At 31.7% G+C, this 24,608-nt stretch overlaps 3 protein-coding genes across 4 annotated transcripts; all 3 read left to right on the forward strand.

The window, feature by feature from the left end:
• Nucleotides 1–2,111: 2,111 nt before the first annotated feature.
• Nucleotides 2,112–3,583, forward strand: LOC148628332 (uncharacterized). The gene is made up of 2 exons (XM_088565780.1): nt 2,112–2,595; nt 2,998–3,583. Exons 1-2 carry the CDS (start codon nt 2,260–2,262, stop codon nt 3,319–3,321), a joined length of 660 nt encoding a protein of 219 aa, XP_088421906.1. The 5' UTR covers nt 2,112–2,259; the 3' UTR covers nt 3,322–3,583.
• A 2,649-nt stretch (nt 3,584–6,232) lies between these two features.
• LOC148628333 (cholecystokinin receptor-like) lies at nt 6,233–7,849 on the forward strand. The gene has a single exon (XM_088564721.1). The coding sequence runs from the start codon at nt 6,292–6,294 to the stop codon at nt 7,450–7,452; it is 1,161 nt and encodes a 386-aa protein (XP_088420847.1). The 5' UTR covers nt 6,233–6,291; the 3' UTR covers nt 7,453–7,849.
• Nucleotides 7,850–12,010: 4,161 nt separating this feature from the next.
• LOC148628334 (uncharacterized) lies at nt 12,011–23,281 on the forward strand. 2 transcript variants are annotated; one of them, XM_088564722.1, is made up of 10 exons: nt 12,011–12,058; nt 13,230–13,257; nt 14,819–14,896; nt 16,213–16,331; nt 18,163–18,418; nt 18,880–18,978; nt 19,692–19,787; nt 22,429–22,524; nt 22,814–22,876; nt 23,202–23,281. In XM_088564722.1, the coding sequence occupies exons 3-9, from the start codon at nt 14,827–14,829 to the stop codon at nt 22,852–22,854; spliced, it is 777 nt and encodes a 258-aa protein (XP_088420848.1). In that variant the 5' UTR covers nt 12,011–12,058; nt 13,230–13,257; nt 14,819–14,826; the 3' UTR covers nt 22,855–22,876; nt 23,202–23,281. The 2 variants fall into 2 exon arrangements, with proteins under 2 accessions (XP_088420848.1, XP_088420850.1); XM_088564724.1 differs by lacking the exon at nt 12,011–12,058 and having other exon boundaries at nt 13,106–13,257.
• Nucleotides 23,282–24,608: the final 1,327 nt, after the last annotated feature.

Below are 24,608 nucleotides of genomic sequence, written 5' to 3' on the forward strand. Positions count from 1 at the left end.
AATGCTAAACAATTCCATTTAATTGAATAATATTAAAATGATGAAAATGATGAAGCGCTGATATTTAATTCACATGTAAAAAAGTAATCAAGGGAACCAATGTTCTAGCGGTAATTAAAAGAATGTAAGACTATACATGGAAAACAGAGATACACAACAAAGAACATAAAGTTACTAAAATAGTACATACAAAGTGACAAAAGCAAATGAGCAACGCAGACTCCACTAAAAATTTGGAGCATGGGTAAGTGTCCTCTGCTTTTCTAGAAACACCAACCGAGTTTTTTCAATTAATGCCGAGTTCAGTATTAAAAGCAAAACACTTTTTTTTATGTGAAAATACCAATAGGAAATGACAAATATCTAGATCTACATGATAACAAAATGTTAGGAAAAGCAAAAATAGACATGTTTTCAGTGTAATGAAGAGTGTCGAGATCGCGGAAGTAAATGCTGATCGATCAACGGATTTCAATACGGTCTACATCAAAACATCCGGAAAAGAAAATAAAACAAAAACGAGACTTACACACCCTTGACAAAAAAAAATGAAAATTTATACAGATAAATAAAACTACCTATACAAAGTGTTTATGCTATGATAGGTTTGCTTTCTATTTCGACTTTGTTTTAAAGGAGTAATCAAGGGAACCTAGGAATACAAACAAATAGTTCTACATGATAAAAATGTAAAAAAAAGCAAAAAATGAAAATGTTTGCAGTGTAATAAAGCATTTTGAGATCTAGGAAGTAAAATGTTGAAATTATTTAAGTATCAGTCTTTCTGAAAATCAGACAGGAGGTGATTCATGAATGTCAAAAACCCATTGAATTCAGTTTTATTTTTTTTATTCAGAATCAGTTACAGACCACATAACCAGTCATAGTTTTTTCATTTGGTTGTTGCACTTATATATATAGATTGTACATTTAATCTATCTTTGCAAGAGTTATCGTTCTTGATTAGGCTACATTTAGTTAATATTCTAAAAAGTACAGATCTGAATGCAGAAAAGCTTAACGTTATGTGAAAGTATTACATATGTTGACTGAAACATTATCGTGTGTTTGGTGGGTTTTTCATCACCATGGAGCACTTTACCATTAGAAGTGTCTGAATTTCATATGGACTGGTATTTAAATGTTGAAAGAGTAATATACTATAAAAAAAAAAAAAAACACTGTGAGCAATGGTCACTAGATTGAGGAATGATGCAGTCCATGATGTGAGATACAAAACCACATCAGATATTTAAAAAAAAAATATACATATATTCAATAACAAAACATTTTCTTTGGAAGTTAAATTTGATTTCATTCAGTAGTGTAGTAGAAACAAGGAAATGAAATTGGTACCCCAATGTCTCCATATTCAAATTTGGCAACGTTCATGTTATACTATGTAGTTTAATGAATAGTTTTATTTATTACATACTCCCCTGTTCATCTCCTTTTTAGATGTTGATCAACTTCAATTGCAAGAATACTTTCCTCGTAGAACGCCATTTGTTCAATAGCAAACCCCTAAAAATTAATCAACTCATCTAATAAACATGATGTAGAGAATAACCGTATTATAATGGCAGACCATGTAACTTCATTACACATCACTTCCATTGGAAATGCCCGTACTAGGTCAATACAAATTGTCATTGGTTCCAAATTACCGGTTTTTGATCTGATAAAATCATTTGTCATGTGGACTTTCCCTATTTTGACTACTGTTTTTGACTATTGTCTGGAGTTTTAGCCTTATACAGATTGGTAATTGTGTAATTGTTCTTTGTAATTGTATTATCGTGTTTAAATATTAAATTTATACTTAAAGAAAGTAGAAGTATCAAATATTGACCACTTATATTATCAAATATGCTTTGTACAATACAAGTTTGATTGTTTGTCAAGATCCTTTTCAACTTTGTTCAAACTGTTTATAGCTTAACGTGTATGACCATAATTTCATAACCATCTAATTGTTATCAAACAATATTTGTTAATCAAAGTTCATAAAACAATATATGCACACTCGGTACTTGTAAAGAAACGGGGAAGTTTAATATCTTTATAGATATATACAAATGAAAAGCGTCATAGTTTCTAGAACAGCTTTTATTGTGTCAGCGGTTAAGGCCGCTTTTTGGACAACTTCTGTTTTTTGCAGGGCATTATAATGTATCGCTACGATACACTACTCTCACGAATATAACTATCTCAGAATGGAACGACCGACTAGCACACTCATTGCTACTGAACATTATCATGTTAGTAACTTTTCTAATACTAGCACTAATTGGAAACATTTTCGTAATGTTAGTTTATATATTTCGTATGAAGAAAAATGTTGAGGAGAGATATCATATACCAATATTGTCATTTTTTGACGTTATAGCTGCAACAGTTTGCAACAGTTTTATGATCTATCAATGTTATAACTATGTAACATTCCAGAACGAACCAGTTTGCAAGGCGTTAGTTTTCTTTGTCGGCCTTTTCACTTATATTCCTATTCTGTTATTAGTAGTGATTTCAACTCAACGGTATCTTCGTCTTTGTTTGCCTACAAAACCAGCTTTGACTGTAACATTGAAACGGACTTAAGTGGCAATATGCATTCTTGTGGCATTTGTGATTGCTATACCTTTAGTATTCATTTTTGGTACCTTTCCATTCAAAAGTGCAAATCTGAATATAACAGGAAATCAATGTACCAAAGTAAAGACGGGAACGTCTACGATTGGAGAAATTTATTCGATTGTGTTGGCCAGTGTTTTTTTTATTTTATCTACAGTGCTGATATTCTCTTATTTTAAAATTGGAGCAGCCAGTTACAAAAAATACAATTAAGATGAACAAATGCAAAAGTGATCATGTATTGACTTATAAAAGAGAAAACTACATTGACAGAGCAGACAAATCTTTCATTAAAATACTGAATCGTAGATGTTCAATAGATCCCCAGACAAAAGCTGCACACAAGGATCGTGATCAATTCAGCAGGTTTCTGTGTCAAAACAGTCGGGAATGCATACTAACAAATTGATTTACAAGAATCGCCGACTCGCTTACAAACTAGCTTTTGTCTTTTTTGTTATTACTGTGGTATTTTTCACAAGCTTCGTGTCAAAGGTCATAATGATGGCCGTGGAAAGTGTAAACAAAGAGTTTTGGGAGAACCTTTCCGATACCGAAAGACCGGTTTACATGTTTCTGTATCAAATCTTTATTTTAAATTACATTGTTAATCCTTTAATTTATGTCGTAATGGACAGTAGATTTAGAAAGGAAGCAAGGATGTTGCTGAAAAACGTGTTTCGATTGTAATAACATAGTAATGCATTTGCAAGGACATGTTTTAAATTCATACTATGGATTCTTTATTTTTGTGTTTCGGATTAACAGGACAAAATATGTTACGTTGCAATATTTCAATTTGTTGTTTGTGGTTTGTGGGTCAATTATTTAAAACAATTCAAACTCATCTTCCGAATATACAGAAGAAGATGTTTTCAAAATTCTGAAATCTACCAAAAAGAACATGAAATAAAGATACTACAGACACTGTAAAGTCAGCCTCATATCTTGACCTACACCTAGAGATCGATAATGAAGGAAAACCACTGACCACATTTTACGATCAAGAAAATGTGATTACTTTTCATTCCGTATTGTCAACTTTCCTTTCATCTGACAACATCCCTTCAGTACCTGAGTATGGAGTGTTCATATCACAACTCATACGTTATGCCAGAGATGGCCGTAACTATACAATCGTTTTATGGTCGTCCTCATGATCCCGTGAATCGTTACAGTGTATCCATTTTCACCATGAAAACTGATTTGTTCAACGTATATAATAGTTTTCCCTTCCCCTTCCGTCTTCCCTGTACACGACTTTTTATAACCAACTCGGCCAGTGTTTCTAGAAAAGCAGAAGCCGTTTACCCAACAGGGCACCTGGTCCATGCGCCGATTTTTCAGTGCGAGTTGCTCATTTATAGTTTTATTACTTTATTTGTATTATTTTGGTTATTTAATGATCTTGGTTGTGTTTGCCTGTTTTCTTTATCATGGATAGCATACTTTTGATTTCCGCTAGAATCTTGGCTCCCTTGACTATATTTTTAAGTCTAACAATAAAACGAAAATGCTTTTTTGTATCTTAATACAAATACATGTTCATCACATTGATATATTTACCTTAAATGAAAAAGCCAAGTTTTACTTGACATCAAATTTTAAATACCTTGAACACTGTGTACGTCGATTTGTGTAATCAAATGAAATTGAACAAAGAAGACTTAATTTTTTCATTACCACTTATTTGGATTTGGCTTTTATACCTCTGTTTGTAAGTATAGGTCACGTAAAGTTTGGCAACATAGAGCAACAGCTTGTTTTGATGACGTTCCAATTGGTTACAAATCTATCATATGTTGAGAACAAAACACCTACATATATAATAATAATTTGTTATACAACGAATGATGGAATTAATGAACAACGAAGCATGTTAAAATCATATTTAAATACCTCACTTCATAGAAAATATTAAATAAGAATAAAGAAAAAGACTTAGAGAATTGTCTTTTAGGATCATGACCTTGACTCGATGGGTCTTGAATATCCAAACACGGACTACTTATGCAATTCAACATGATATTTTTCTTAAAAAAAGATTCTGAACATCTCGTGTGCCTTCCAGGTACATAAACCGTCCATTTCTACCTGTTTGCCACAGACCCAATAATAATATGAGTCGCCTTGAAAGACATCGACTTCACAAAATGTTGTAGATGTATACTGTTTATAAGTAATTACCTCAACAAAGAAATATGTTTGTGACGGCAATGTACTGCTAATCATCTTTGACAACAGAATAACACAAAATGAAGGGCAAATGTTATTATGCAAATTTTTCTCAAACTCCTTTTGAGTGGAGTTGAAGATTTTGCAATTTGTAGTTCTGTCCAACATTAGTTTAGTTCTCACCTATTTCAAAAAGTAATTTCTAGTCTTTTCAAGATTTTACTAGTATTGACCTTTCTATACAATACTTGTTATGTAACAAAAAATAATTTTTAGCTGTTTGATCGAAAGTGTTTGCATATAACAGTGTTTGATCAATTTTAACCACTGCCCTATGTCAGTCAATCGCTTCTTATGTAAAGTGATGACCCTTTGATAAATTGATTTCCATTAGATGAACTTTTAGCATCATGAGTTTTGGATGAGTGATGGGTACCCCGCGTTGGAGAATGATGCTGTCCATAATGACTGATGTGAGACATAAAACAAATGTAGATCAAATTTGAAAAAAATATATATACATATATTCAGTAATAAAAGAAGATTCCTCGAAGGTTAAATTCAATTCCATTCAGTAGTGTAGGAGAAGTAACGGGTATGAGATGGGTACCCACATGTCTCCATTTTCAAATATTGCCGTGTTATGCTATGTAGTTTAAATAACATTTCACATAATTTGTATTGCTTATTCCCATTGTTCATCTCTTTTTAGATGTTAATCCACATCAATGGCAAAAATACTTTTTTCAGAGAACGCCATCCGTTCAATAGCAAACCCCCAAAAATATTAAATTCATATAAAAAAAATCAAAATTTAGAGAATAACCCGTATAATAAGGACAGGACCTCTAACTTCATAACACAACACTTCCCCGCATTAAGTCATAACCATTGCCCTTGGTTTTAATCTGGCTTTGATCTAAAGTTTCATTTGTGGACTCACCTTATTTTAACTATTGTTTTTGATTAATGTGTGGAGTTTTGGCCAAACAGATCGGTTTTTTTTTAAATGCTCTTTTGCTATAGCATTATTATGTTTAAATATTTCAGTATATTCAAAAAGTTAAACCATCAAATAATGATATTTGAATGATTGCAAATGATGTGTACAATATTATTGGAATGATTACATTTGCTGTGTGCAATATAAGTTTGAATATTATTTTTCTTTATTCCAGGATAAAACCCTTTTTTGCATTGTTCAAGGAAGTTATATCAATATGTGTTAACGTATATGATCAGGCATAATCTAATTACCGTCTGAGTGTGCACTATGGACAAACACTATCTGACTATCAAAGTTCAAATATTAAGTGTATCAAACAATATATCAATATCCACACCTGGTACTTGTGGAGGAAATGGGAAGATCTTTTACAGTATAGATTAAATAATGAAAAACGCCCAAGTTTCTAGAACAGCTTTTATCGTGTCAGCAGTAAAGACCGCTTTTTGGACAACCCATGTGCTTTGCAGTGTATAATAATGTACCGCTATAATGAAACTGCTATTACGAATATAATTATTTCCCAGTGGAACAACCGAATAACCAACTCATTGATCGTAAATATTATAATTTTAGTATTTTTTCTTATACTAGCAATATTTGGGAACGTTTTCGTAGTGTTAGTTTACATATTTCGTATGAAGAAAAATACTGAGGAGAGATATTACATACCAATATTGTCGGTTTTTGACCTTATTACTGCAACTTATTGCAGCAGTTATATGATCTATCAATGTTTCAACAACGTTACATTCCAGAATGATGGAGCGTGTAAGTCTCTAGTATTCTTTGTCGGCTTTTTTACTTATATTCCTATTCTGTTATTGGTATTGATTTCAGCCCAACGATATGTTCGTCTTTGTATGCCTAAGAAAACAGCTTTGAGTAAAGCATGGAAACGGAGTTTAGTGGCACTCTGCATACTTGTAGCTTTTTTACTTGCAATGCCTTTAGGATTTATCTTTGGTACCTCTCCTTTCACAAATGCAAAGCTTAATATAACAGGGAGTCAGTGTACCTTGGTGACGAAAGGAACTTCTAAGGTTGGGATAATTTATTCTATTGTATTGGGCATTATAGTTTTTACTGTTTTCACAGTGCTAATATTCTTTTATTCCAAAATCGGAGTAGCCGTTTTTACGAACTACAAAACCATAGTTCAGATGAGCAAATGTAAAGGTGGCTATCGAATGAATAATACAAACAGGACTTCTATTGACAACACAGACGATGCATTCATCAAAATACAGAACAGTAATTATTCAAAAAATCATAGAACAAAACCGTCCCACAGAGAACGCGATCCATTCAGTCAGTTGCAGGCTTCTATGACAGTACAGTCGGGAGTGGAGAAAAGCAAATTGAGTAACACAAATCGCCGAATAACTTACAAACTAGCTTTGGTTTTTCTTGTAATTACCGTGGTATTTTGTATAAGCTTCATGCCAAAGGTTATAGTGCTAGCCGTAAATAGTGTAAACAAGGACTTTTGGGAGAAACTTTCCGACGACGAAAGACCAGTTTTCATGTTTCTGTATCAAATTCATATTTTGAATAACATTGTTAATCCTTTTATTTATGTTGTTATGGACACAAGATTTAGAAAGGAAGCAAGGATGTTGCTGAAAAACGTGTTTTGATTGTAAGAACACAGTAATGCCTGTACGAGGACAAGTTTTAAGTAAATACAGTGGTATCATTTATTTTGGTGGATATCATATTTTGTGGTCAGAGAAAAAAAGACATTTCGCTCAATACATAATAATGTAGTTCGTACGTTAATCAAATTAAATCCAATCAACATATAATTTCCCCAAAGGGAAGCTTTGTTTTGGCGGAACGTTATACATGTTGCGTAAATGCGTGTTACACTATAGATCTGAGCTGTTAAATGATCAAAATCTGGTGGCTATATATTTGACAAAATAATGTAGAAATAAAAAGCATTTGTACTCAACAATACATTTACACAATATTGAAATCTCAATGAACAATTTCACTATTTCAACTTGCAAAATAATAGAATATCAATAAAACATGTTTGAAAAATATCCATCCAATGGATAATTATATCATCAATCAATAATTAAGGTTATACAATTCAATGTAAATAGTTATACATGACAAAAACCCCGGACTCAAAAAACAAATATCAGTACAGTGAAAATTAGATAATCATCGTAAAGTCGCGAACTTCAAAGCTTAGTGACTATATTTGATGAAAATCAAGTTTATGTGTAATACAAATAACGCAAAAAAAGTTATCATTTATCACAAATGCGATTCCCGATTTCCCAAAAGGTCGGGGAAATGGAAATGATGCATACGTTTTCTGGGCTCAAAACATAAACTCGCTTACTGGAAGAATTTCCAGAAAGTGAAGCGTTACGAGTCATTCCTTACAACCATGACAACGACACATTGCTAATTGTTTTTCGGCGAATACACAATAAAACAGCTGACATATCATTTGTAACAAGAATAAATAGTGTTAGACAAACACTTGCGAATTCATAATCGTAAATAAATGTTCCACTGTAAGGACCTGCACGCAAATTCTATGCTTTTACACTTCCTTAAATTGAGTTGATTAAAGATATTCTAATGACACCTTTAATCACTTACGTCTAAAATACCATCATAGAGTAGTTTCTAATTCAATTCCTTGTGACATTCCAAACAAAACAATTTTACCACAATAAATATAAAAAAACAAGCATTTATTAGTTTTGTTGCGATCTTTCTCAACTCCGTCAAATTAGACAGATACAGTTTTTCTTACGAATGGAGGAGTAATCAAGAGAACCAAGGTTATAGCGGTAATCAAAAGAATGTAATCCAGGGACAAAGACCAGACATGGAAAACAGACACAAAGAACCTAAAGTAACTAAAACCATACATACAAAGTAACAAAAAGCAAATGAGCAACTCTGACTTCACAAAAAAAACTGGGAGGTTAAACAGTGAAACTTGTCCATCCAAACACAGGGGGACTTAAGGTTCCATTCGGTTTAGACAGGTGTTCGGTTTTCTCAGTGTTACTGACAACCAGACAGCGTTTTCTTCTTCGGTCTTTTATGGTTGAAAGTGATAACTGGCAGGAGTTTATACTGCAAATAGACCAAGATTCTCTGTTTTTGTTTATAATGTTACGACAAATTCAAACTGTTCGCCTGAAGATTTGATTGACAATTTGTTAATAAAATATGTCTGCCTATCAAACCAGAAGTTTCCAAAAGATTCTAATACAATATTATTAGTAAATAGATTTACAGCCACTTTGTTGTGATTGTAAACTGAATTGGCAATACATGACAGATAAGACATGTAAGAAGAAGAAATTAAAAGATTGAAATATTATTTAAACTGTATTGTAAGGTAGAGAGATAAAAATGAAGTACGCATGTGTAATCAATCAACCGCATTGGCAGAGATTAATTTATGATGCTCTTTTAGACAATTAAATGATTTACAAACAATTTTACAATAGATTAAACTTTAATTAATGTTTTCATTCATTCATTCACCCACAATGTACTTAACTGTTAGTAGATCATTAATTACAGGTTAGTGATCAATCGGCCCAAATTATAATATCAGAGGTGTCGATAATCAATTAACAAAACAATTGATATTTGAATGGTAGAGGTCGGTTTATACACTTATTAGTTAGGGAAGGGATACAGAAAGAGTCCTGAATTTGAAATTGATAGGATTCGATATAGACAGGTAAAATTACTAAAGTTTGAATATAAAATAATACGGGTCTTTGAAATTAGTTTGGTTTGGAGCAAAATTCGGTTTTCACAGGGTTCGGTTTACAAAATTTTCAGTGTAAAGCTGAGGAAAACTACGCCTCACAATTTCATTTTTATTTCACTGACTACAGTTGAAAGTTTCTATGCAACTTTTTTTTTCGAATAGCGTTACCGGAAAAAAAAGATGAAAAAGCCGAGCATACTGAATGTCATTCTAACGATATAGTTGTGGTTAACACTGGCATGACATAACAGAAGAAGAACAAATCCCTCTTAGCAATAATAAACGAGCGTTTGGTTATTTAATAAAGCAATAAGGGGTTAAACGCTCGATATGGCTTCTTTTTCCATTACACGTAGACGATGCCGAGATTGAACATTATTAATTTTTATTCTGAGTTTACTTTTATCCATGGAGATAATTGTCCATTAAATTCTTGGTGTCATAGTGAAAGAATATGATATTTAAACGTTACACAAAGAACATGAACAATAGCACGATTAAGATAAAACATAATAACGTTTGTAATGACGTTTCAATGACTTTTGTGTATAGTTCTTTTCAGTTTTTCATGCATTGAATGTTTCCGTCAATACTTTGTTAAATTTATATTTTCGTCAAGGCAAATAATCAAACGGGAAATCATTTTGATTAAAACAAAATAAAAAAATATCGAGAATAGGCGTGGTGAAAATGTCAAGGAGATAACAACACCGTATGGATAAAAATTTCAAATCAAGGCCAGCCAGCAGTCTTCAATGAACGACGAGAAAATCCTTACACCACAGGGAAAACTAAAGGTGACACAAAAACATTATTTTACACAGGTAAAGCTAATGAATGGCCCCTATATACTGAAATGATATAAAAATAAACTACAGTCCCTTGTGACAACGGGAATAAAGATACGGAATACAGATTACACAAATGTACAAACCTAAGACTACTAGCAGTTAACTGACACGTATGCTCCTGATCTAGACCAGTTTAAATCTACAATGAATTATGTCCCTCTCGTCATACAATAAGGAAACAACCCATTTCATGCCAAAAACTGATTTTAAATATAATGTTTATTTTCTATGTAAATACCCTATGATCAAATTAATGTCAATACCACAAAATGTTATCCTTAAGGATTTGACAACAATAACTATATTCCGTACGATTGAGCCTATTCCAGGGTATAGTTATCTTATTGGCCAAGTATCGAGCATCCCCTGTTTTGTGTACAATATTGCCATAATACAAATACTGAAAGATACCCGCACATATTAATCCTTGAATTTGAGAGTTTGAAAAATTTTGTGAATGTCAAGTCAGGATCAATTTCCGGGTTTATTATTGATTTTGGCGTGGCAACCTTCTATCAGATAATGTGTATCTTTTTTTTTTGTGTGTGTTACATTTCAGAGCATGACGCATCTGCACAGAGTTTTATCAGGTGCTTAACTGCTTACCAATAAGTAATTGAAACCGGTTTGTGTTGCCACAAGGCTAAAGTCATCACTTTAAAGTTTCAATATCATAAATTCCATTGTTGTGATCATCTCTGGTCATCTCAAACAGTATCGAAGTTCCTAAATTTCAACCTTAGTTATTATACGATAAACTCGAGGGTTATTTTTTAAAAAAATCAGACGCTTACCTGTCGTACCAGTACACCTGTTCCTAACCCCTACTTTTATCAGAGTGTTTTTTGTATTGATCCATTAATTTCTGTATGTGGTTCCTTTTGGGTATATAGTGTATTTTCATGGTCTTGTCGTAGTCGCTTTAATATCCTTTGTATATTCATGAGTTTCTTGGTCACACATTTAAAACATCATGTTTCAAATTTTGTTTTTGTTTTTGTTTTTATCTTTTTGTATACTTATTGAAAGCAGTTCAAGTAATTACTTATCGCATGTCCGTCCTTATTCATACTTAAGAAAACATCCGCTACACATTAACATTTTAAGCGTTTTAAAAAATCTGCACATTTATTTAGATTAGGCTTTAGTTGATTTGTTTTAATTCTTAATCCGAAATGTGTAAGATTGAGTTACGTGGAAATTTAACAGCATTGTTGGGTCTCATACTGGAAATGCTTGAATTATATTATGATTGGGGATATATTTTTTAATTTTTGAGAAGACGCTACGTTATCCTATGGGCTCTTAGTCTTACAATTACACGATAGTGTCCGTATCTTAATAGAATATTAAATTGGTATATTAACGTTAAACGAAGAAGCAAACTGTTACCTGACATTAAATTTGTGATCAAACGATATTTGACGAAGTGCATTTCAAATTTTAATTTCTCTATTTTTGCTGTGACTTTTATCTGCCAAAAGCATCAAATTGATGCAAATATCTTTTAATGAAAAACAAACCGTTACACTTCATTTAAACTTAATTTTATTATATAAAAATCACTTGTCTTCTGAAGACCGACTTCACCTGGTCGTTTGTGCACAAAACACAGAATTATCTAAACGTAAGGTAAGATTTTCTTTAAAGGTTAATTTTCGGGCCATTATCATGAGATAAATACATCGAAGATGACATTTAAAAAAATATCTTTAACATTAGAATAAATACTCAATGAGTATGATTTAACTAGTAAGTAGTAATTTGGGCTAATTTGATTATCTATAATTCTTTTTGGAACATTGAAAGAGTAATCAAGTGAACCAAGATTCCATCGAAAATCAAAAGAATTCGATCCAGGGACGACGACTAGACATGGAAAACAGACACACACAACAAAGAACATAACCAACATAATACACATAATGTAACGCAAGAAAATAAGCAAATCGGACTCCACAAAAAACTGGAAGCATGACCAGATGCACCGGAAGAGTAAGCGTTCCCTGCTTTTCAACAAGCACCCACCTGGGGTAGACGAATGAGGAAAGGAAAACCATGAAACGTTGAACAATCCATGTTCATGGTGCAGATGGATACACCGTAACGGTCTACGTGTTCATGATGACGACCATAAAACTTTTGTAGTGATGACTTCAGTCTGGTAGTAACATTAACTTGTTCCAGAAGCCTAATTTTTAGCGCGATTCAAAAAGCCTGCATAGTTACGGCAAGCTCTGGCATATGTGAGTTGTGATATGAAAACTCCATACGTAGGTGCAGAAGGAATGTTGCCACAGATAAAAGGAAAGTTGACAATACGAACGAAAAGTCATCGCATATGCTTATTACCTCGTGATTTTCATGTTTAATCAAATTTTCTAGAATATTTTAGTGTACATATATTTCAATAACCTGTTTTACTTATACCTATTAATTTTATTTCAAATCAGTATCATATTTGAAACAAATTATCAGTTTACCCTACATTTTGTGTAACTGTGAACTTGAATCATTCCTATGGATTTTCCATTTACATAATGTTGCTGTGCCAAAGGGATACTGTCACACAATCAAAAGCAACTCGTTTATCAATAAAGCATATATCACCTAACAGCTTGATATAACACCAAGTGACAAATTGTAATTGGACTCTCGAAATATTTAATCAAACTGAAAAGAGCCTTTTCCAATAACCAATAACAACATTTCCAGAGGAACACTTTGAAAATTACTGTTCACGCCTTCTGGTCAGGCGTATTAAACTGCAATAGGATATATATGAACTTTTAAATTATTTTAGGGTTAACCAACGAGAAAATAGCATAAAGGTTTGTTTAATATTGACATTTTCTACCTTTTAAATTGATTATATTACATATATTTTTATTATCATTTTCATAAACTATGTGTTGTTTGTTTAGTTTTCCTTTATTTTGCTTATTTGGGAGAATTGACAAATTTTTATTTCATTTTTTTCAGTATTTTGATTGCAAATAGGTTTTGTTATTATACTAAATATTATACATTGTTTCTTGATTCTACATTGTTTGACACCGTGGTTAAGTATTTGGTTAAACCTGAAGTATACTTTGTTTCATGTAGCTATCGTTGATTGTCCTGCTTTGGCATTTAACTATGATAATAGTCTTTGATTCGTACATGTAATACATATTTATCGGAATCACATTGCCGACTAGATGTCCGTTATTCAATTCGTCTGAATTTTGGTCAAATTATATCAACCCCAATTGATTTCAAATATTCTGGGTTCTTTATTTGGATAAGGCGTACATGTAAATTGTACGCTATTCTGGTTGTTTGTATGAGTAGGCTATACCCAATCGACAACCTATATACCTCTTAAAGATTCGCAACGGAAAATATTGATTTGCACAACAAATATGTTTTTGTTTAAGTACTTCTCCGTCTATGAATCAGGCAAAGGTATAAGGTGTGGCACATGAAGGAAAATAACACACATATTTTGATGCATTAATCAAGTCTTTATTCCTGATAACCTCCAGAAATAACCATCAAAATTTTTGTATTATTTGTTTTTTGGTTTTTTTTCTTCAAGATATTGAATATCAATTTGAGTTGAAATGCAATTTGAAACAGGGGAAAATTTCCCCAAACTTTTCCTCGTATAAGCAGTCAAAAAATATTTACATCTGGGACGCTTCAGGGTAAATTTAAATAGTTTTTCTGTTGTTTTTTTTTTTAGAATAATTGGAGGCAACATAACCAAATTGAGAATTATGATGTGCCATTCATTGCTTTATTCTTATGCGAAATGGTACTTGAAATACCAAATCAAATAACATCAAGTACATTTGCGAAAGGAAAATAAGTATGCCATGAATAGCTATGAACTAGAACAAAGTACATAGCATAGTATATAAGAACATATCACTTGGCCAGATAAGTAAATCGTTCATGCGTTAACTATATTATGAACGTACCGTTATCATAATATATCTACATCATGTCTCGTGGATCGTTATGGTGTACCCATCTGCGCCATGAAAACTGATTTGTTCAACGTGTCATAGTTTTCCTTTCCTCTTTCGTCTACCCCCGACTCGACTTTTTATGAGCAACTAGGCGGGTGTTTCTAGAAAAGCAGTGGACGCTTACCCTACCGGTATAAGTCTCATTTATAAAACATTCGATGCCATATTTCTGAATAAACGATACATATGACATTTCAGTATTGAAAATTTAAACAGGATTCGTAATGTATTCAAATATCAACATCATATCTTGTCTAGACGATAACTTATATATATTAACTCTATCAACAAAAAAAAATATAATTTAAATATGGGCAGTCACCGTATAAAATGTCAAGTAATAACATATTTCTGTTTGTGTTTGTTTTTTTTTAAGGATTTGTAATGGTGTTAGCAAAAACAATGACGATAATGAATATTTCAGTATCGGTAATTATAGCAACATGTTTCACAAGTAAGTTTTCTATACTTGATTCTTTGATAGGCTCTATATTTGTTAAAATATCAATCAGAACTACTTATCCTTTTCTCGTTACTCGGGAGAAAAACTTCTGATGCACAAGACGGAAGAATCTATTCAAAATTTATCCGAGCAGATTCTAAAAGTATTGCTAAACTGGTTGAATACCCAAATACTTTTTTCCTGTCTCTTCTATTTCCGCAAAAAATAATGTTTTGTTTCTTATTTTTAGTAAATATTTTAGTAAATTCTTACTGAAATTCGTACCGCTGACCGGTGGGTGGAAACACTTCTGTCCGGCAAATTATTCGAAAAAGAAATCCTCCTTTCCGAATACGAAGGTCATTTTAAAAAGAAGAAATGGCCGAGTAGCTCTGATTTGTTAAAAGGTCAGTTTTATTTGATAACATTTGAGTACAGCTTTCTGAGAGAACCAGAGGATTCATGAAAGAAACCGAGGAAATGTCATTGCAGTTTTTCATTTATATAAGAACAAAAACAATTACCCTGATATTGCTTTCTATATATCTCTCGGATCATAATAGATAATTGTTAGATAAACTGTATTTTAAGGGGAGATTGCTCTTGCAATATAAAGCATATAAAGACCTTACTATCAGTGCCTCTCTTGTCCCATTCCATTTTCAAAAACAGACTTCCCTTGTGTAACTTTGCATTTTGGATAAAGAATAACTTGTAAAACCTAAAGCTAAAACATTCAATAAACTTTCAATAAACCTCAAATTGTTTTCAACCTGCCTGATTCTTTGTAATTTTACCCATATACTATTTTGTGAAGATAATTTACACCTTCGGCGCGAATTTATAAGGGTCAAGGTGCTAATATAGAAATTGATTGAGCAGATTTTCTTGCAATTCGTTATAAACGTCACGTCATGAAAACAATGCAAAAAATAAAAAAAAAAACGTGCTTAAAATGTTCCATTACATAGATTTTTGGAAATATCGGATAGTTTCTCAATTAGTTAAAATAAATATCTCTAATATATCAAAATGCTCATTTCATCGGTGTTTTTATCCAGTCTCACACTTATTTTTACCATTTCTCAAAACGTTGCACAAATATTGATTTTTTTGTGTGTTTCAATTGATGATCATGATGATGATATTGATATCATATTTGTTAAATGACGATGCACACAATGGTTGGGAGAACTTGAACTTAAGTTTCGTTGTTTTCATTGGGCTCCGAGAGTTTGAGGCCTAGTTAAAATTAGTGCTTCTAATAATATATTCACATTTAGATAGTCTGATAGAGCTATATTTACAGTTTATTTTATTATGTTTAGTTAAAGGTATCTCAGCCATGCCTCGTATTGTCAGCTGGTCTGCAAATCCAAACGTTGTATATTACGGCGAGACAGTAAAGCTACAATGCACATTTCAAGATATAGTTGCAGGTGCTGAGGTAATGTTCTTTTAAAAAGAAATATATGGCAAATAGTGATATTTTTATTTTCAAAATCAAATAAATTTTGGAACAAGCTCAGCAACTTGATTTTTTATATGTAGTTGTTTACTATCTTCAAACTTTGTCGCCTATGCCAATATATTACTGTATGATTGTATTCACAAACATAAACTATGTAGTTTTTACCATAACATTCACAATTTAGTAAGTAGAATATCAGCTGCAGAGGAAAAAGTAGATTATTTTTATTTTCTTTAAAACACCCATTACAAATAGACTTTGAATTTATTTTGAGTGTGTAGTTCATATAGATTCCTGAGGATCTCTGAAGAAGGTTACACCAACAAAAATCCCACATGTATAATATTACAATAATATTTTTTATTACACGTCATTGAAATAATCAGTTTTTTACGATTGCGATTTAAAACTTTATTAAATGAAGTGTGAATCGCTCAGTTGGTTTTGGAACATCTTTGTGACGCTGCATTGACATTGGATTGGGGAGCTATATTTTTGTAGCGAAAGTCTTAACAGATTATACTAATTTGTAAGTGACGAATGCTGTGGTGGAGGAGGACATGCTCACTCTTCTTTCTTGAGCACTAATGTCACTCTTGTTATATTAATTGTATTTTTATTCTTTTCTCTCCGAATTCATTGTGAATGTAAATCGTTTTTGTTTCCCAATGTACTGTTATTTACCTTGGATTTTCATGTATCGTAATTATCCCAACATTAACGTTTCGTTTTTGTTCTATTGAAATAACGTGTATAATAGAACATGAAAAGTATCACTAACTGTTACATACATACATAAACAAACCATGTCAATGATTAAAATTGCCGGAGGTGAACAAAATATGATATAGCCTGGCTATGACAAAAAAAAAACCGAACAAATCAAAACAAAAATCAAACAAAAAAACACACAAAGACAAACAAACGAACAAACACATAAAAACAAATTAAGCGATACACTTTTGTACGATTGGATTTAGAAATGCTCTGTAAGAATATACTTTAATTAGTATTCACATCGAGTAAAACAGTTAAAGTCAGGGGAATCAGTTTGTCATCCCTTGATAGAATAACAATCATCTGATGAAATGCCGTGAATGGTGAACTGTACAATATTAAAGATATCTCACTTATTCCGCATGTGAATTTATGTACGATAAGAATGTGTGTTTCCATTTTTCTATCACTTGTCCAGTTTACACTTTAAAGACATTCATCAGGTAACTGGATATTCAAAGAAGGAGTTTAAGTCATAAGTACTATTATAGGTTTGATAGAACCGTTAAATCTTATTGTCAACTGTATAGTTAACTTTCTATGGAAATTCATCAGGCGTTTGTTATTAAAGACGATTATTGTTTCTTTAAGTTAACTATAATACTCGCTGCAACTATTATACTCACTGTATGTCTTATATCCAATTTAAGTAGTAGTCTTTGTAAGAATGATGCAAATTCTATTTGATACACCCAAAAAAGGTTACATATTTTTATTTTTTTATTAAGTTGCTTTATAGGTCTATACGATGAAATGTGCAATTATTCATTATTTTAAGGAGATGATAAACATTGGAAATTTAATAGTTTGTATTGTATTAATCTACATATTTACATCCCTTAAATTTGAACTCTACAGTACATTCCATATATTTTTTTTATCTCTTAAGAACAAGGATTATATAAATAGCCACATTTTAATTTCTGTTTATTATTTCATTTTGAACAAAATAGCAAAAATAAAAATATGTTGGCCTTCAACCATGAATCATATTTTTCATAATTCTTGATATTTTCCTAATACATGACAGGTACAATGGTTAAAAGCACACGGTAACACAGGCAACGGACATCCAATGCTTCTTTTATCCACCAACGAGAATGTAACAGTTGACAACGATAAGTATGAGATAGAGAAAATTGAGGTTGAGCGTGGAACAAAGTACGAATTATCTTTGAAAAACCTTGTAAATAGTGATAAAGATAATTACATATGTCAGGTAAAAGTTCCGGGTATAAGCATGACGACCTGGCAAGGAAAGATCATCGGAATAACAAAAATCGAACGTAAGTTTAAAGATGTGATCAGATATTAAACGAGCGGTATCAGTTTGTCATATAAGACAGTAACATATTATTCAGTTTTGTGTGTTTGTTTTTTGTCTGTTTGATATAAAAAAAAATGTAGTTTTCTAAAACTTAGAATGCACATCGTGAATTCTGAATGTTTTTTTTTTTGTTTTTTGTTTGTTTGTTTGTTTGTTTGTTTGTTTGTTTTTGTTTTTTGTTCCTTTGCTGTTAACCTATGTAATCAGCTTTAAACAGCAGAACATCGGGTTGTTGAATAAGAATTGTAATGTAGGGTGCATATTTTTGCCTGCGTTATCGAAGTTAAAACATATGAAAATAAGATTTTAAAATAGATGTGTGCTAAAACAAAAGACTTCATGTGTAAAAATACCACTGGCTCACATTCGACATACCCAAGAATGAAATTAGATTTTATAAAAAAAATATGTTTCTTCCAGGCAAATGCATATTAAAGTGTCATAGGAATGCCTACTGTTCCCAACCTCTTGGAATGTGCAAATGTAAAACAGGGTATTCTGGAAGCGGAACAATGTGTTGTAAGTAAAAACATTAATTTGAAAATCGACGATATATGACATTTGTTTTAATCTATATATTATTAATCAAAAACAGGCATTACACCATACCCATGCCATTTATAACACACAAATTCAAGATTCCTCAAGATATATAAATAATAGATACTCTCGACTATGTACAATAGGAGAAGATTCAGCTGAGTTTAAGATGTTTTGATGCAAATTCTACAACAAAATACACATTAACGCACCATAAAACAAATTCACGTAAGGTCTGACTACAAAGTAAATGAACACAGTACTACTAACAATTACTTAAATGATAGTTTCTGACCAATCCATTCACCATATGAGACATCAATCAGAAAACGTTCTTACTTTGGATTTTATAAAATGATATCATTCATGCCAATAATTTAGGAATTATCTATTTCATAAATGATCTTACTCTTGTTCCCAAAAATGTGTCACGTTTGAGATAAATTCTATAAAGTGAATAATATTTTTTCATCCTAATAAAGGAATCGAGCATACCAAAAATAACAGTCATGTATAAATATTATCAGTTAAATATTTCGCTGCCAAGATTCGTAAGTTTACCATAAAATGTTGTATCAATGGTACTTACGCTTATCATTCTAAGCAATATTCATTTTAAATTACTCTCTTTTAATTTTACTAAGTCTAACTTAAAACTAGAGTCTTCATTTGTTCATGATCTTTTTTTCAAGTAAAGAGATGTACTAGAAGGTGCCACAGTAAAGCTTTTTGCTTAAATGGAAATTGTAGGTGTAGATCAGGATACGTAGGCAATGGTCAACGCTGTAGTAAGTAAACAGTAATACTAATATTTTTATTTTCCTTTCTTCCTTCCTTCCTTCCTTTCTTCCATTTTTAATTTATTTACTTAGTTTTTACTTCAATTTTGACCATTGATATGATTAAATGCCGTTTTAAATTATTTTGATACAACAGAAAAAAACGTTTTCACCCTATTTCATATATGCACATTTGCAGAAAATGTAAGCATGGAAGTACATGTATCAAATGTAGTTTAGTGTAACTGACAAGTATTCCAATCCTTCCAAGCCAAAATATATACAAGTGCAACGTTTGCATAACAAATTTGCTTACATCAATAGAGGCACAAAAGGCGTGCTGTCTAATTCAGTGATTTTTGTCGGATTTTACGCCTTGGAGCCTTCTCATCAAACCCTTCTGTGTTTACATTAATGTCTACATTTTGTTTTATTCTTTGAACAGTATCCTTTAGCGGCTTTTATAATACTTGGCGATTTATTCCCGCTTACATATGGAACAAGTATTTGTCTCACTACAATTTTTAAAAGAGCGTATGCTACAATCCCATCGTTTGAATTGCAGGTTTTCTGAATTAGATGCATTTAGACAAACTGCCAAATGATTAGTCAATGTATTACAGTGTGTCATAATCCAATGGAACTGACAATCAATAGTTCGCTAATTTGTTAAAGATACGTATCTTTCTTATCAATTGATGGCGTCATTGATAAGATTTAGGTGAAATGCGACGTAAAATCATGTCGTCCAAAAAAGACCGTTTAACAGTACAAAAATGATAAAAATTAAAACAATCGATTATGAGTAATGCCGGAGAATAATGAATCATGACCTATAAAGTCGTATATTTCAGGTGTACAGAATTCCATTTACTTAATGTATTTTTGGGAACTTTATTTTTAGAGAAAACATTTATACAGCTTGTAATATAAATTTAAGGCCCACGACCGCTCGGTGCAGCATCTGTTAATTTTTTGCATAAGACGAAACCTATTATTTGACTTATATTGTAATAATATATGATTTAGTGTGTTACTGAAGACAATTTTTTGTTTCAAATATAAAGTGTCAGTTTCTGTAAGAATCATGCAATGTGTGAAACTTTGTATGAAAATTCGAGTAACAGTGTCATTGAAATGCGCTGAAAATAACCATTGTACAATGAAAGCCCAGACAACTCCGTCAAAAATCTCATTTATCTGACAATCTATTGACAAATTTCTGAACACATCCAGTGATGCAGAAATCAAATGAAGGAATGCATCTTTGAGTGCCTATATATTGTCAGAACGAATATGTTTTGACATACATGCTTCACGTTTTTTACATTTTGCCTGATTCATACAAAATATTGCACTTAACTTGAACCATTGTTTTACTGTCCAAAATAATTATATCATCTTCCGTACATAGTGGTCTCCGTGCTGGTGTACCGCAGGAACATTAATGATTTCCAACTTATCTGTTTAAGTACCAATGCTGAATTTCCTATATACTTAAATTTTATTCTTTTAGCTATCTCCGCTGATCTTTTCCCATCATCTTAATCAAATGTTCATCAAAATGGTGTCTGTCAGTAGATACCTTTTTCTAAAAGGTCAAATATGATAAATTCGACAAATTTGATCTACAGAAATTGCAGAAATTGCATATTCTTGCAGAATAATGGATCATTTACATTTGTATTTTCTCTCATTTTTACAATTGTGGAAACAGAGACATTTCGTCCTTTTTGCTTTTATAAATACAGGCAGATTTGGTTTACACAATTATGTCAATTCATTCACTGAATAATAGAGATGAATTTATCTTGGATTCTATAGTGACTCAGTAGTTTTCAAAGAAACTATCAGATAACGCCTACCCTAATGGTGCACATGTTTCACACTCCTCATTTTAGTCCGGGTTGCTTTTTAACTTTGAATGTCTTATTTGATTATTTCATGTTCTTTCTTGTCTTCCTGTTTTCAAAGGTATTTGACACATTACTCATGTTGATTATCATCATTGCATTATCAGGACAAAGGTATGCAAACCGAAACCCAGATTTTTATGCAAGGTCCATCTAAAATATCCGCGAATATTCGGGTCATGCTGATGTTCATGAAATAAAATTCTCTTTTCTTCAAATAAGTGATAGTTTAAAATAAAATCATTATTATGTATCAAGAATGGGTATGTTGAGAAGGTCAAAGAGGCGACATGTCAATCGGGATACAAAATGTTAGCTCAAAGCAAACCATGTGTCTTCAATAAACGACGAAAAAACCCTAATACCACTGAGCAGGCGGCAGCTGGCCCCAAAACAACATTATACACCAGTACATCGACACAGTTTCTTTTATATACTCCATCAATATAAAATAAATGTAAAATGAAAACAAAAAAGACTGAGGCCAGAAATTCCTGACATTGAACAAGTGTACCAAAATATAGCGAGGCAGGCCATTGTTTCCTTTTTGTACGTAATGGGGACAAAAATAAATGTTGTTATGTATAAACAAAGCAACCTTCTTGAAACATTCTACATTTCTAAAAAAAAATGCTGAAATAGTCATATCTTTGTTTTTTAATGATTTAATTCATACTATAAAGTCAAAATTTATTTGGTGAAATTGAAAGATTATCTAGCCTTTTCTATCATATCAGCCAAGACTTGTTCCAAGAGATGCCACAGCAAAGCTCGTTGTGTAAATGGTAGATGTCAGTGCCGTAGAGGATATAGGGGAAATGGAATATTTTGTAGTAAGTATATCTTTTTACAACAAAAACATTTAAAATATACAATATTTTAGTGACCGCCATCTTACATTATCCATGAATCAGGTGACATGTTTATGAAACATTAATTTTATCATGGATATAAATCATGATAGGGATTATTTTGCCAACTAGGACCTCTACTGTTGAACAAAGTATTAGAAAACTTTGCAAACTGCCAAAACTAACCCACCAAGCTGTAGCAAAAATATGATATACAATTCCATGTATTTACATTAACAATTACTTATATCTAATGTATGATTGATGACAGGAAGATCACGTGGACGAAGAAGTTTGCTTGAAGCTATGTAGAGTTTTGTCAGCATACTAAAAGGTAATTTGTTTTATACATGCATAACAAAATATCGATTGACAACAACAGGGTACCTCACCTTACGCAAGTCACTTAAAATAAGTAAAAACTTTGATATTGATATCAATACCCACAAAGTATTCATATGGAAAAAAAATTAAGATAAATCATCGAAAGGAAAATTCTTCAGAGAAAGAGAAAAGCGTATGAGGAAAAGGGATATGAATTATGAAATACTGCAAATGTGACATATAACATTTTATAATATGTAAAGAAATCAACTATTGTTTAAAAGAGTAACATTACATACGATTATAATAATGTAATATTATTGATATTTTTTCAGTTAAAGAATCTGACAGGTTCATGAAAACGATGAAACATTTAAAATGTAGGCTTATATAATCTCGAATAAATGTTCAAAATTGTTATATCAATTATTAACCTTCGATATTTAGTAAACACACAACACACATCAGCTATATGGGAAAACAAGATGGTTGAATAAAGGCAAAAGCTCAAATTCTTGGGTCTAACATGAAACTTCAAAACAGGATTATTAAACAACACAGACAACTCTGTTCCGATAAAGAAAAAAAGGAAGTTTATTTAATAACACAAGGGTATCTGAAACCGAAACACACAGTCGTACGTAAACGAACCATTTTGATGCAATGAAATCCAATCGCAGAAGATCAAAACACTAAAGAAACAAAGTGAGAATAAACTAAACCGCCCAAGAATGTGTTACTACGCGGTAACTGTGAAACAATGTCCATTAAATTCTTTTCATTCTGAATCAAATTCTTTCACGCATGGTACCCTTTTGGATAATATTCATCGAGGTAGATATGGTTTTTCTGAATATACGGATGGTTAAAGTTGTCGTTTCTAATCCTAAGTTTGTTTTTGTTTTTGTTTTTAATTTCCTTAAACACGTATTCAAAAATTCTATTTGGTCGTTGTATATACTTCTTACATACATTGTAAATATAATGGGTATATAAGAACTAACTTCATTTTTTTACTTCGAGGCTTCAATGTTTAATTCATATTTAAAGACTATGTACAGTAAATGCTGTACACATGGCCTAATATGGAGTATACTGTGATAGTGAATATGTTTAACAGTTAGAAAGAAGGTCTAAAACAACATTCTTTCTTTGAATGGTAAAGAATGGCTTGAAATGTAGGCCTAAAAATTGTTGTGTTTCCGGTTACCCTACCCTCCTTCAGACCACCAAGTTAAAAGTTGTGGTTTTGAGAAAAAAATAAATTGAAAATCCTGTCGCCTGTCTTACAGCAAAACCTCGAGCCAAAGACATTTTTCCTAGACGGAAAAACAAAAAAGTTAGAAATAATGCTATCATGGTTATCTATATTTCGAATCGATTGTAAACCCACATGTGTGCTAAGTTACATGTTTAATCTTTGCAGATTTGGATTTTATTGTACCTGTATTCTGAGTTTGTTTTCACATTTATTTCATTTCAAAATTAAAAAACTCTTTTTCATCGGATAAAGTTATATTAGCAGCTTTTTAAAAAATATATATATAATAGTATTCTTAGTATTTCGATTAGGGACACATCTTGTGAATGTTCTTACTTAGCGCAAATTTTGGAATTATGCGTAGGTGCTTTTGAGGGAACTGGACGTAGATAATATGGAGTTCGATCTTATAGTTTACATGTCGTTTCTAGAGATTAATGCAAGCACCCTTATCTTGCAAAATGTTTAGGAAATAATGAAA

The sequence above is a fragment of the Perna viridis genome, chromosome 1 (assembly GCF_037379345.1).
Source record: "Perna viridis isolate PV_CMFRI_1.1 ecotype Kerala chromosome 1, ASM3737934v1, whole genome shotgun sequence".
Taxonomy (NCBI): domain Eukaryota; kingdom Metazoa; phylum Mollusca; class Bivalvia; order Mytilida; family Mytilidae; genus Perna; species Perna viridis.

What these genes read in the sequence shown, in the direction of transcription:
- LOC148628332 (XM_088565780.1), top strand. Translation starts at nt 2,260, where the DNA reads ATGTTAGTAACTTTTCTAATACTAGCACTAATTGGAAACATTTTCGTA. An exon ending in CTGTAACATTGAAACGGACT is followed by an intron (nt 2,596 to 2,997) that starts TAAGTGGCAATA and finishes TCAATTCAGCAG; the next exon opens with GTTTCTGTGTCAAAACAGTC.
- LOC148628333 (XM_088564721.1), top strand. Translation starts at nt 6,292, where the DNA reads ATGTACCGCTATAATGAAACTGCTATTACGAATATAATTATTTCCCAG.
- LOC148628334 (XM_088564722.1), top strand. Translation starts at nt 14,827, where the DNA reads ATGGTGTTAGCAAAAACAATGACGATAATGAATATTTCAGTATCGGTA. An exon ending in TGGAAGCGGAACAATGTGTT is followed by an intron (nt 18,979 to 19,691) that starts GTAAGTAAAAAC and finishes CTTTTTTTCAAG; the next exon opens with TAAAGAGATGTACTAGAAGG. An exon ending in AGGCAATGGTCAACGCTGTA is followed by an intron (nt 19,788 to 22,428) that starts GTAAGTAAACAG and finishes CTATCATATCAG; the next exon opens with CCAAGACTTGTTCCAAGAGA.